We start from the raw sequence: 15374 nt of genomic DNA on the forward strand, positions 1-15374 counted from the left end.
GATAAGGTGGTGAAAGTTTCTTTCTAGAATCTAAGGTTAGCTCTTATACCAACTAATTCTAGAAAATGGTGTTAAATAAAATCTTAAACTTTTCTCATAAATAACACTACATTGTTTAACAAACAAATAAGCAAAACAAAAATAAAAATTAATTCTATATTAGTTCAACCAAACACAAAGATTCGAAGATTTTTTTGAAAATTTTTTAAAATATTGTGTAACACAGACACTGATACGACACTAACACACATACGAAAGTATATAAGATCTCTAAAATGCTGGACATGGAGACACGAATTTATATATTATATAATTATAAATTATATAAATTAACAATAAAGATTGTGCATAAGTATGTTCCATATTATTTTTTGAAACAGAAAAATGTTTTTGATATGACTGGTTCATAAGGATTTGTTTTTTTTATAATCATAATGACAATTTATACAATAAAGTTTGAATTTTGAGAAAATTAATGTATTTTTTCTTTTTAAAATTGTGTTAGAACGTACTAGAATTGTCAAAAATCTAACATAATTAGACACTTCACATATACGTGCCCTACAGATGTCATTCTCGTATCGGACACCAACATGTCATTTAAAAAGTGTATCGAACACCGACACGTCAATTAAGAGGAGTGTCCAAGTTTTTATAGTGTTTAATCAGATGATAACAATACACAAATTATTCTGCTTTACAATGAGTATGCAAATTATTAATTAATTTTTCATCAAACTAAAACCTAAAACCTAAATCAAGAAACAAAATTCTTAGAAAGAGAAGTTTAAATCCATAGTGTAATTTCACATTATAAAGAAATACAAAAATTTAGTTTATCCGCATAAAATACTAAAAAACTTGTAAAACAATTAGGCGTTCTTCAATTCCAAAAGATTTTTTTTCAAAATGAATTGCAGTTTTGTAAATTTAAAAATGTATAAGATGCAGGTGAAAATATCGGTACATCTTTTGAATTATCTTCTTCCTATGATAGGATCTTGATAATCTGAAATTCTAACATCACTTCATAAGAAAACATTTTAAAAACAAAATAATTAAAGCATTACACAAATACACTGTAAATCGTAACATTTTTTTCTATGGTCTAATATGAATGTGTAAAATATAAACTTTGTACATAAAATACTAAAATACTAATGTGTATGTATTTCAATATTTCCAAGCATGATTTATTTTTCTAGAAAATATTTATTAATACGCCTTTGGTTATATTTCACTTTATTTTGGTTTATCTTTAGAAAAATACTAAGAATTCTGTGCACTCTTACAAGTTACAACTTACATAAACACTAAAAACTTCTTGAAACAATAACTAATATATATTGCTAGCTCCTTCAACGTATATTGCAATCAAAAGTCTTTTAATAAGTTATATGAGGAGATTACATTATCTGGTTTCTCAACAAAAATGTTATCCTAGTAATTTCTCCTGTTAGTAAGTTATATGAGGGCTTGTTTGGTATCTCAACAAAAATAAATGCTAGTCATTTCTTCGACACATATCTAACATTCTTACATTAATTACGCAATCTGCATAAATATATTTAATCTAATATTTGCCATATTTAACTTCCTAGACTGATATATAAATAAGACTATGGTAAAATAAATTCATGTTACCAAATTTAACTTCCTATATTGAAATGCAATTGAGAAATACAAAATGAAAAATATAAGTTGCCTTAAATTTAGGGATTTCAAAAATTTACAATGCCTACCAGATTTTCTCCCAGAAATATTTTTCACCTTTCATACTAATTATCAGCTACAAAAGGGAAAAAATGGTTGCTGCTAATGACCAACATGTAAAAATTATAATAGAGAGATGTAAACTTAAACATAAATTTGCCAATCTTAGATTCAACACTACGCTATATTGAACATCTTGCTTTCTCATTTTTGTACCTTTTACATTTCTTAGCGAAATGTTGCACTACGATTCCCAGAAGCAGGAAAGGCTTGACGTCTTTTACCTTGCTGCAATTGTTTAGTCGAATCACTAGCTTGTTCCTGTCCAGTTGTCGAACGTTGCTTGCTATTTGAGTCCTCTACCTCACCAACACAATCCTGGGAAGATGCATGCTTTTTATGTTCTCCAAACTTGACATGTTTCCTTGCAGCTTCATAATCAAATGCCTTCAGCTGCACCAAGCCACTGGACTCTTCAGTTTTCATGTGCGGTCTGGTTTTATTATTTTGATCATTTGAATGAAAGCATTTTTTAAAATTTGATGATAATTCCGAGAGAGACACTGGTTCATCTTTGTCCTCTTTTCCCGAAGTGAACACACCAGATTTTTTCTCCATGTGCACATTGTAATTTTCTAGGTTATTCAGCTCCATACCCTCTGCACCCGTATCAGATTCTAGCATTATAATCTCATCTAGAGGAGAGGCAGAAACTATATTAGAATCAGGTTTCGGTGGCTCTAACATTTCAGACGCTGCACTAGGAGTTTCTACTGTAGGTTCTGACTTCTCGCTGCTACCCGAAAATGTATGGAAAGGAAGAGTAACGGAAGATCTAATCTGCTCTAACTTGATATCTTCCTTGCCCTAAGAAATAAAAAAAATGTGGTAACAAAATAGTAGTGAACAGACACGGAGCTACATGTTTGCATCACATGTAATAGACATTCATTGAGTTTGACAAAAGCATACCTTATCAGGACCAAGCTTCCTCTTTGAAGCTGAATTCCCCAGCAGTGCCCCAAAAGCACCAGGAGGCTTTTTTAGCACCTGAACAGTTGTTCCATTTCCCTATCAACAAATTAACAGATATTTCAGATCAGTGTTCATCACTAGGTGGATAAAACATTGAACTAATATTGAAAGACAAATTTGTCAACCTTTGCAGTAGAAAGTGCACCAACATTTGCATCCCTATCCAGCTCTGCAACTGTGAGACTGACCCTTGGTGGCTCAGATGTAAGACTACTGGACTTGATTTTTATTTGTGCATTTGTATCTTGATGCGGCGAAGGTTCCTATTTGGGGTCAAAAGAATAATCGTGACTTCTCAAGGATGATAATAATATCACTATATAGCTGGTATTTTCAATTTCAACACTTTGGTTGCATTTCCAACCTTAGAATCTTGTTTATGGGATTGGGGGTCTTCAGTTCCATCAGTAACTGGGACTACATCTGATGCCTGTTCCGCAATCATACAATTTAATCAACAAATAAATAGAAATTAAGACCCAATAAAATTTAAATATTATGCAGGTTTAACAAGCATTAATTCTTTAGAATATTCTCAGTAATTATACACACCGGGTTGCTTAATTTTATCTGTTTTGAAACTCACTCGGCCAGCATTCAAAACAGATCCAAAAGACAATGGAGCAATTTACCATAATCCCAGTTAATTAGAGACCTTTTCAAATTTATTTATTTAAAAATACCTTACTATATTACTGTTATGTATGCTGAAAATAAACTTGAAATGGCCTATTTATAAATCTACAATTAGTTTAGCCCACAACTCGCATGATGTGTAAACATATTGAGCTAAACAATTATTTTATCAAAGAAAAACTACACAATGGAATGATTTGTACCACATGTGTATCCACTCAAAATCAACTTGGCATACTCACCAAAGAACTGAATTGCATTAACTTTGAAAGAATCATATCCAAGTTGGGAATGGAGAACACTTTACTTACCAAGAGGGAGAGTCAAAACAGTGTTTATGAAGTTTTTTTATTTTATTCATACCATAATTTTATTCTTTATTATGGTATTATCTTGCAATTATGTATTTATAATCAATCCCATAATTACCAGGATTTGTTTCCTTGGAATAAGCTCTCTATATTTCCCAAAATAACTAGGCTCGTGTATTTATAGGTTCAGTGGCCTCATTATAGTAATACAGAAGAAGTATATTATTCTTTCTAAATTTGAGAATACATACCTACATATATATACATACATACTTATATCACACACATATAAAATACATCACTGTAAATATGTTACTTACAGTGGCAGCTTGTGCTTCTTTCAACAGTTGAGAAGCTTCCTCAAATGCAGCAGCATTCTGAATAGAATGTCTAATGATGCTGACAACTGTATCAAGATTGTGTTCAACATAAGGGTGTTTTGACTTCACTAATCGCCTTAGTTTGCTTGTAGTAAGAGGAATCTGCTTAGCTTTTAAAAAAGTAAATCCAAATTAAATTATGAACGTAAAGCCAAATTGTCAACATTAAGATACCTAGAACTTGTACATGTTTCATACCGATTTCAAGAACAGATTTATTTGGCAATACATATCCTGTACTCTCATCCTCTGCACGGGCAACAATGTCCCTCCATTCACACAGTCCCTGCAAGCCAGGGAAACAGAGTTTAAAACCTTCAATGGATGTAATATAGAGAGCAATGAAATCCAAAACAAATGGAAATTATGCAATATGTAACACTCCACAAATTCTTCTATCACAAATTCTTGACATTGTATCAGCCCTTTCAGCACTGGAAGCTATTTTGGATTGTTCCAGAAAAATGTAAAAAACATGAACATATATACTAGAATCATGCTTGGACTGCTATTAGCATTATTTCTTGGTCTCCAACCTAAGCAGTTTCATGATAGAAAACAACATGAAACAACACTATAACTATTCCAGAAATGCCTAATGATGATTGAGATGATAACAGAGTAACTGCACTGTCATTATTTAAGTAACTGAAACAAAGGTGGCAATGAAATTGATGGTGGTAAGAAATGGTATCAATAGCTAAAATAATATTTTGATGATCGCAATGAAATTGGTAATGAGAAAGATTCTGGAGGAGTACATATATATATATATATATATATATATATATATATATATAACAGTGTTATCAATATCAGAGACCCTAACAATCCTTTATAAAGTGATAAAGAAAACTATAACAGGTTATGGCGGAAGCATTCTAATAATAATATTATGTTTAGAATATTAATAAGTTACTGTGTTGTGTATAAAATATTATTAGGTTAACTTATAATATTTTAATTGGGCTGGGTATGACATGGCCCAATTTAATTTAGGGTTTTTGTTCACTTATTAGGACAGCAATTGCTTGCTGTTATTAGGTTAACTTATAATATTTTAATTGGGCCAGGATTTATGTGGCCCAATTCATTTTAGGTCAGATTTGTTGTTAGGGTTCCTCACTCACACAGCATCACTGCTGCCACCACACACACAGTCATAGAAACTGCGCACCGCCGCAGCAAGCCTCATTCTTTCTGCCTTTTTCGCTTTCTCCATTCATCTTTAGCATCCCGTGATGCAAAAAGCGGCCACCATGAAAAACCCGCATTGCCACCGCTTTCTGCCATGGCGACGCCATAACCGTTTATTGATAACACTGATATATATATATATATGAAGATAGGAGTTCTTTGACAAATGAATAGGGAATAAGTTCACCTAATTTGTGTTAAATTGATATTTAGGGAAATCGTGGCATCTAGATTAAGACGACCAAATTGATCACAATACTTGAAAATGGGATACCAATAAGTAATTAAAAGATTACTTAGTGGAACTGTTGAGAATATTTTTCATGCTCAAAATTGGTGCTATAAATAATTTAAAAATACAAACTCACAGAAACAATGGCAAGCTGCTGTGCATTGAAACCAGCTCCTTGCAACCTATAAAGAAACAGTAACTAAGCTTTACTTTACATTTCTTGGTATGCATTTCATGCAACACAGAACTTAGTAAACACTCCCTTTATGTATAAGAGTCATTGATGTAATCAAGATATATACAAAAATATATTGGTGAGTAATTGATACTTGTATACAGCACAAAATTCATGAAAGGGAAATTATGAAAGTAACAAACCCATATATATGAAGATAGGAGTTCTCTGTCAAAAGTTCTTTCTCATACAGCTGCATGCAGACATCATAACTTCGCTTGTAGACCTGTTTGTAAATGTAAGAGGTCTGTGAATATAAGAGAACTCTATTGTTTGTGGTAATGATTGTTTGATAGTTAGTTCACATGCTCATCTAGTTAGTTTGATATCAGGTATGCAACAATGAAATACAGAAGATAGAAGCAACTAAAGCTACAATATGGTTGTATGGACAAGCTTATTCTGCGATTTAAAAATAAAATCTTTCATGTCAGCTTTCTAAGATGTCTTTGGAACAGAGAAAAAAAAAAAACTATTACTTCTGTGAGAAAACCTTTCTCAAACATGCATATAACATAACAAATTTCATATAGAAAAAGTAGGAAGAACTGATAAACAGTAATGTCACCTTCCACTATGCAAAATTGGTAAGGTTTAACACATAGCTTGAAGCAATCATAGATTATTAAACCTTGTAAACTTGTTTAAGGTAACAGAAATATCATTAACAACCACATTCTACACTCAGTAAAGCATGCAAGATATTCGACCAAAAATTCATCCATGGAAAGAGATTTCTTTAGTGTAGAAGATGTTACCTCCACCAGAGGAGTGTCTGAAGACTCAGAACTTTCAGACTCCTTAGACAAGGCAAATAACTTAATCCTCATTAAATCATATATATATAACAGATAGTGTGTATCTTCTCTGGCATATCTGTCAACAGAAAACAGTTAATTAGGTTGTAACAATTAGATAGTTCATGACATTATACCAGTAATCATCAAGCTGAAACCAAGATAAAAAAAGTAAAATATTTTCTTTTTGTGGAAGGGGGAGGGAGGAACTTCTTCAATAATGAAACAGGGAAAATACAGTGTATTCAACTTATACTGTTCTACCTTTTAATGATGTATGTGTGTGTACATATATACATATATAAGGTCACAAATAGAGGCAAAAACCTAACCCAAAGCTGGGTACATACAAAGGAAAAATAACAAGAACATTACATTTCAACAGAAAAACACAAGATTTGTCATAATAGCATAAATCAGCATTGCTGGATTTCCTTATTATGTGCAAGTCTAAGGGAGCTTAATTATCCCTTAGCTAATCCATTCATTTATATGGATTCTTACATCAAAAAACTATAAATCTACACATACGTATCAAATAGGTAATACAAAAGATAAGTTAACATATTCTAACAAGTTACCCCCTTCACATAAGTTAAGCAATTTTGACACTCCCCCCTCAAGGTAAAGCCTCAGTTTGTATGTACCAAGCTTGGAACCTATAAATTGAATTTGAGGTCTTATCATGGACATAGTCAAAATAACTACAAATTGATCACCAGAGTTTACAAAATTCACAAATTTTCTCAGAAAACTTTTAGACAAAATGACAATCAATTTCTATAGATTTGGTTCTCTCTTGGAATACAAGATTGGAATCAATGTGAATAGCTGCCTAGTTCTCACAGTACATGCTCATTAGTTGTATCTCACAAAATTTAAGCTCTTGAAGGAATTGTTTTATCCACGCAAGTTCACAAATGAGTGATATCATTGACCTACATTCAGCTTTGGCAGTTAACTGAGCAACCACATTTTGTTTCTTGATTTTCCAAGAACTAACATTGCCTTTAATAAAAACACAATATTCAATTGGGGAGCACAATCTATAGGAGTATTTCCATTCACAGAACAATTTCTATCCTAGAGCCTTTTTGAGGTATCTAAGGAAGAAAATGACAACACTTCAGTGATCGAGACGAACCTTGACAAACCACTTCTATAGCAAAAGGCAAATCAAGTACAATAATAGTTAAATAAAATTAAGTTTCCCAACAAATCCTCGGTATCTTTATAGATCTAAGAATGACTCACTAAGCTCAGCCATTAACTACATATTTTCTCTAAGAATTCTTTTGATTAAGCTACTTCGATACCCAGAACATACATAAGATGGCATAAATGATTGCATAAATGCTTTTTCATTGAGAAATTTTAGTGGCATCGTTCCTTGTAATGACTTTATCATCACCATACACATTTTAAGTACACACCTGTTCATGAGAGGTGCAACAATAAAAAAATAGTTTCACTACATTTCAGCCCAAAAGTTTGTACAATGTGCAATGTGGTTGAACTTGCCAAACCAAGCCCGAGGAGCTATCGGCACAATTTACAAACTAACCCATGCTCCCCAAGCAACAAACCCAGGTGGTAGCTCCATGTACATTTCGACCACAAGATTATCATGAAGAATGACAATTTTGATATCCAGCTGATGAAAAGTTTGGGGGAAGACAATGTTGTTCAAGTTGTGACAGATGTTGCAGCAAACTACATAGTTGATGGTCAAATGTTGATGGCAAAGAGGAAAAGGATATTTTGGATATCTTGTGGCGCACATTATGTTGACTTAATGTTGGAGAACTATGAGAAGATCCCAATTGATGAGACAATTCCAAAAGGTAAAAGAAAATAACAACCTTTAATTTATTCAAGAACTTCTCTAATTTCTCAATTACATTTTACAAAAGAAAGAGATTAGGTGAGGTTGGGTATTAATTGACTTGCTACATCTTACTCAACATTTGGGTGCCTTCATTAGAACAAGGCAGTTTTAATTAGAATGTTTAGTATTAATAAAAGGAAGTCTAGTAGGTTTGCAAAACAAAGGATGAAAAAATAGTTAAAGATGTGGCTTTACAAAAGGATTTCTGGAAGAATATCATAACTGGTTTGAAGGGTGCATTGCCTCTCACTGAAGTGCTTCAATTGGTTGATTCAAATCAAAAGTCAATCATGGGTTCATTTATGAAGCAATAGACCATGCTAAGGATAAGATACAAAAGGCTTTCAATGCTTGTCAAAAGGTATCTAATCTAACTATCTATGTATTTGTTTATTAAGTTATTCATTTTATAAAATAAAACCAACACAATGTAATATATTTTGGTTAGTTATTTGCCATTATGAAAAATCATTGATGAAAGGTGGTGGGAAAAGCAACTTCAATGGCCTGGATTTAGAGATTTGGAAGTGAAACGAGGTCTAAGGGAATGTCTAACTAGGATGAGGATGAACAAACTCTTGTTGATGTTCAAATTGATGATTTCATTAAACAAGCTAAATGTTTTGGATGACCCTTGGCTACTAGGTCAATTAATTTAAAGACTCCAATAAATGAGTGGGAGTCTTACGATGATGAGCACCCAAAACTCCAAAAAAAATGATATTTGTGTATTGAGCTTGACATTTAGCTCCTCCGAATGTGAGCATAATTGAAGTTCCTTTGATATATAAGTTAATATTAAAATAAATCTCCATAATAGAATTACTAGTCTACTACTTGTTATCATATTTGTCTTTGCATTTGCTCACAGAGAAGAAATAGGTTGATGCAATTCCAATGAATGATTGTGTTTTTGTTATGGCTAACTCAAAACTAGCTAAGAAAAAGCAAACAAGAAAACCAATTCAAATTAATATTGATGATTGTTCATCCAATGATGAGTGTGTTATGGAAAATGTGCACAATGAAGCCTTAAGTTTGGATGAAAACTTGGTTTCAATCCAAGTTGAGGAGGATGAAATTTTACATAAACATGATTTAGACATTACTTATATGAATGGTGAAAGAGATGGAAATGGAGTTGAAGGTCTTTATGGAGATTATGAATTTAACAAGATAACTTTGTTATTAGGATAGAATTCATATTTAAAGTAGGATGGAGCTATTGATTTATTGTTGACTAGAAAAGAAATGTAATTAGGATGAGGTGTTTACTGTTTACACCTATTCATTTATTGTTTTATATATTTATTATAATTTTTTGTTAGTCATGTTGATTTGAATGTTCAATTATAAATTGAGTGAAATATAATGATTTTATGTGTGCATATATGAATTTCATACAATTTGCAGGATCTTACAATCCATGTAAAGATAGTAAGATGTCGATTTTGACTACCTTGCACCACACAGAAAATGACACTATAACCTCCACTATGGCCAGGCCAACAAGTCACAAAATAAAGCTACAATGCTATTTTGCACATTGTAGCATGCTAATAATTGTGCATACAAATACAAATATGTCATATTTGTGTTTTAGTGACTTATATCTAAACTATAGAAATGAATGGTTGGCTACTACTAGGGTAAGAACTTAAGAGGTGAGAGTATAGATTTTCTTGTAGGAGTACATTTACATTATGCTCAGCCCAATCCTAGTATAAGATAGTCGAGTATGTTAGCCAGGGACATACAAAACATCATCCCAACATACATGGCCTTAACAAATCATATTAGAAAGGGTTAACTCTAAACTTGAACTTTAAGAGACAAAATGGAATTACAATACTTTTGCTTGCACAATAATAAAAGAATTATGCATTGCAATTTTAGCAAGATATAAGAAAATGACTTAGAGGTAAAAATTGGAAACAATTTTATATAACAAGTTTCCAAGTTTAAGTATCTAGAGTCAATGGCAAAATAAAAATAATGAAATTGGCATTTGCAAGATACAGACTAGGTAGTTAAATGGAGAAAACAATGCGTGGAGCAAGATGAGACTATAAATTACCTACCAAGCGCGAAGAGAAGTTATGTTGTACTATACAACTAGGTATACTCTAGTATTGTAAATGTTGATCTTGAACAAAACTAGAAAAAAGTGTGTAGCAAAAATGAGTATGTTGAGATTATATTGATACAAAACAAAGGCTAGGTCATGAAATGATTGTATATGACGAGATTTTAGTGTGACACCTACCAAGGTAAGGATGACAGAAAATGAGTTAAAATGATTTCAACATATGTAAAGGCACCAATAAAGGTAGATACCATGGTTCTTATCCTTGTGAAAAGGAATAGAGACCAAGAAAAACATTGAAGGAATTAATAGATGTAATCTTAACAAAAAATGATATCCAAGAGAATTGGGCTTCTAACTAAGCTAAATGGTAATGTACAATCCATGTATTCAACCTCAGCTAGTAGGACAAGATTATTATCATTGTACTATCAGGTAAGTTGCAAGTAAACCCACCCAAATATAAGGGAAATGGCAAACATCTAACAAAGAATCACCAAATACTATAAATTCCTAGTATCTTGAACAATAACACAACCAAGTTACTTTACTTCCCTCAAGTACCCTTTTGGAAACCAAGCAAATGAATTCAAGCCAAGGAAAAACAAATGAAGAATCAAAGAAGAATTAAACGTGACAAGTTATACCTTAGCATCTCATCGGGAAGTGGGCGTAGTCTCCAGTCTGCATTTTGGTAACTGCAAAGAATTGTTAATGTAAAACTTCCAGAATTTATGCAAGGAAAAAGTTGGAAAAATCAAGCCCATAAGCAAAAGTAAAGCAACTAGGCTCAATGTGTAGATTCAAAATCAAAGGAAAAAACTAAGGACAACATACTCTTTGTTTGCAGTAACTTCACAAAAATGGAGCAAAATATACTCCAAACTATTTCTCTCCAAGCTTAACAACTTTGAAGCCTAAACAATGCAATCAAAATGGATTAGTCTAGGGCTAAATATTCATTAGCTAAAACATTATAAATACATCACCTAGTTACAAAATCACAAAATCTCTTACATGATGACTATTAGAAACCAAAGACATGATGTTGTAGTTTAGAGTCTCATAGTTATAAGGGATCTAATTTCAATGAATAGTTAGAGCATTTAAACAAACCTGATGAGTGTCAAACAAATTACAAACGTAAATTCCAAAGTCTCGTTGAAGCCACACAATATCACGATCCGCACCATGCATGACCTAATTAACAATAAATAATGTCAAACAGAATGAGACAAATGTTAAATTACGAGAAAACCCAGTCACATGCAACTAACCTTTTTCTTGGAAGGGTCCTTGAAAACATCTCTAAGATAGGGTCCTATATGAATGCGAAGCTTCAATGTGTCAACAACAAAATCTTCAGCCCTTGTTGAGATTTGCATAAGGCAAGTCAAACCTTGAAATGACCGATATTGATTATGTTCCAAATCAACCTATATATTTCAACTTCAAGTCATTACAAAAAATAAGTCAAAAGAATGCAATGAATGGAAGTAATAGCGGCGACAAGAAAGGAGAATATTATTCCAAAAAATCAAATGCAATATAAAAAAATGAGTGCGTCTAATGATGAGGACACAATAAAGTACAAAGCACTTGAAGGAATTGAAAGGCCCATTACTAGGTTAAGAATTAGGAAAGCAAAGGAAGCTTGTAGCATAAGGTGACACCCCTACTTGATGATGCTTCTAACTAGAAGGTCTTTTGAGCCAAAATTTAGAAAATTTCTAAAGCCTAATTGAAGATTCATGAGCCTTAAAGACAAGAAGAAATTTCTCATTAGTTTACATTTTGTTTTGATTAAAATTTGTAATAATGGGCCTTGAACTTTTGGCATTATTTTTCCTTGAATTTTCTTTTTGGATTTGAGAGTTTTATTTGTGAAGTCACCTGCATGTGGTACACTTATGATCTGACCAAAATTTGCTATAAACACTTCAAGGTCCATGATTCTTGCTTGATCCCTACAATCAGACTTATCAAGGGAAAACAACCACCCTTGTGGTGCCCTAAAATTTATCTTCCATCCTTGGAAGTGGCATATATCCTACCCATATCATTTCTTCTGCTTTAAACCATTTTCTCTTAAAAAAGTCCAATTTTGAAAACTGAAACAAAAACACCTTCAAAATCCTAAACCAAAACCAAACTCATCTCTACCCTAATTCTATTTATTTTTTAGAGCATAAATCACCCTAAACCATAGCCAAAAAATTCATCCAACCTCCAGCCCCATTTTCTGCAAAAAAAATTACCCAATTTGGATCCTAATTTCCAACAATTGAAATCAACAAGGCAACCCCACCTAGAAGGTGCACGTCATCAAAATGTTAAATAACTGCATCTTATAAACTAGAAAAACAATAATCCTAATATACTAAAGACTATCCACTATTGACAAATACAGAAACCACCTAATAAGTAATGATTATTGTCACAATAGAAACAAAAATCAAAACACAGACCTGAATAACTAAACTCTCTGGTCAAGAGTTAAAATAGAAAAAATGGAATAGTGATAGTTTACCTTTGTCAATGACCAAATCTAAATGTTTAAGTTTAAAATATAAATGAAGGCCCATTAATGTAATAAAATGAAATTTCATGAGAGACATATTAGAAGATTGAATGGCTAGAACTTAATGGCCCATCCAATTGTGCTCCTTATCATGTTTCATTGTAATTACACCTTTCAGATACGATAATCAAATTATGTAATTGGTCATGAGGTAATTTCAAAGTAAAACTTTATTAATAGTGATCATGTTTACCGAAAATTCATTAACAGAACGCAGCTTAGCAGCCAACTCCTTTAAATCTTTGACTTCCTCCACAAGCTTGAAAGGAGTGCTATCTATTGACGGAGGCTTCACGGGCACAACATCCCCAGGATTTCTATCAACAAAATCCAAAACAGAGAGCATTTCCTGGAATAATAAATTAATGATAGATTAACATGAAAAAGATACAAAAGATGATAAAAAGAAATTGAAAATTTTCCTTTAGTTCACCTAATATACACATGCCCAAGGTTAGAGATTACTAATGCAAAACAAAATACAACTACCAATAGCTACTCTACCGAAATATAAATCCTAGAAAAGCATGATCTAACCGTAAAATGCTATCAGACAACCAAAAGTTGTTTTCAACAAGATTTCAATACCAAAAAGAATTTAACATTTTCAAAGGATTTATTCATCATGTATCAAAAGACTTTTCAACAAGGCTCATTGAACCTACATCACTGATTCATGCAAATATTAGAAAAGCAAAAGGGTTTGAACATGACCCAGAAAATATCATTCAACACAAGCTATTGCTTTAAAGTACACCATGCCAACATATAAATAGTCAGCATGATTGATCTCAAATATAATATTTAACAACCCTGTGAAACTGGCATTACTATCACTTCTTGATTTAATAAAAATTATTTCTTCCCCCCAAGAGGACCATGTCTTGTTTCTTAACAAGCGAAAAAGAACCAAATTTCTTCTCTTACCTGGCCAAGTTCCATTGGAAATATTCCCTTCATATAAGTTTTGTTAAAAAATCCAAAACATAAGGGAAAATAACAAAAACAACAAAAGATTTTGCTCATTCTAATAACTCAGGCTAAATTGTTAAAAAAAATCATCCATGCAACATCCTTTAAAGTCCAAGTGAATTAAACTTCAGTTACAGAAACACACCCATACAAATTATGTAAGCAAAGCATAAACAACAATACTAAATAACTAACCAGCGGATGAATGAACCTTGACCCATCGTCGCTAGTCTGCAACCACACATGCTCAAAAGGCATGTTTGCATTATTAACCACTATACTAAACTCATCCTGCGGTCTCCTTATCGTCGGAATATGAAACGGAATCTTGGGCTTGGGCCCCATCGTCTTCTTATCTTTAGTCGCTACAGTAACTCCAGGTGTCGCCGGACTCGCCTCAGAACCCATCCCTGGAGTGATATTCCCTCTTCCCCCTTTCTTCTTCCTCCCAGAAACCAGCTGAAACCCATCCTCCTCCATCGGGTGCTTCGCCGGATGCCCAGTCTTCTCTTCCTCCTCCCGAACCCTCCGGAACTCGTCCATTGATGCATCAAACCGCTCCAGAACGTCATCGTTCACATTCACAAGCCAGTCATAGGCGTCGTCCACGTCGGCAGGGAACGCAGCGTGCGCCGCGGCGCCTATGGCCTCCAGCATCGACCGCGACTCCCTCGCGATTTCCTCGACGGGGACCTTAAACTCCTCGAAGTTGCGGTAGAAGTGGAAGTCCTTGTCGGAAGGGAGGCAGCGCGAGGACGCAGCGAGCTTTGCCACCGATGAGGAGAGAGGACCCGCTGCTAGGGTCTGCAGCGCCTGGGCCTTCGCCGTCGCGGCGGATGGTTGATCGTGGTCCACGTCCATGGCGTCGCAAAGATTGATCAGTCGAACTTTCGTAAAGAATCACAATTTTTTTCGTTTTTCTTAGGGTTAGGGTTTTAGGATTTTAGAAGCGTCGCCACCATCGTCGAGCACTGCGTTTCGCTTTGAAGTGAGAAAAAAAAAAGTGAGAAAATCAAGAAAGTGCATTCGTATTTATATACGTTCATGTCACGTATTTTGGGTGTAAGAGTCCAAGTGGCGATAAAACTGGTGGGAAAATCACATGCATCAAAACAAGTGTTTTTTATATGTTAAGAAAAAAAAAACTGATTTTATTTACTCGCCCAATTACTATTATTATTGTCTCTAATGAAAATTTCACAACTTTTAAGAGTTTTAAGAAATTTAAATACATCAGAATTCGAATTTATTTAATTTCAAAAAAAAATCTAGTTATTTTATTTTATAAGACTTTAGATTTAGTAAATTATT

At 33.2% G+C, this 15374-nt stretch overlaps 1 protein-coding gene across 2 annotated transcripts; it reads right to left on the reverse strand.

Moving 5' to 3' along the window:
• Positions 1–1681: 1681 nt before the first annotated feature.
• LOC137837293 (protein RRP6-like 2) lies at positions 1682–15154 on the reverse strand. Of its 2 annotated transcripts, XM_068646259.1 has the most exons (16): positions 14259–15116; positions 13285–13440; positions 11788–11946; positions 11627–11710; positions 11348–11427; positions 11158–11208; positions 6498–6615; positions 5883–5965; positions 5641–5686; positions 4274–4361; positions 4016–4185; positions 3113–3178; positions 2874–3011; positions 2686–2784; positions 2459–2580; positions 1682–2372 (listed from the first exon to the last, which is right to left on the reverse strand). In XM_068646259.1, exons 1-16 carry the CDS (start codon positions 14922–14924, stop codon positions 2354–2356), a joined length of 2145 nt encoding a protein of 714 aa, XP_068502360.1. In that variant the 5' UTR covers positions 14925–15116; the 3' UTR covers positions 1682–2353. The 2 variants fall into 2 exon arrangements, with proteins under 2 accessions (XP_068502360.1, XP_068502359.1); XM_068646258.1 differs by having other exon boundaries at positions 1682–2580; positions 14259–15154.
• Positions 15155–15374: the final 220 nt, after the last annotated feature.

The sequence above is a fragment of the Phaseolus vulgaris genome, chromosome 4, assembly GCF_000499845.2.
Source record: "Phaseolus vulgaris cultivar G19833 chromosome 4, P. vulgaris v2.0, whole genome shotgun sequence".
Lineage (NCBI taxonomy): Eukaryota > Viridiplantae > Streptophyta > Magnoliopsida > Fabales > Fabaceae > Phaseolus > Phaseolus vulgaris.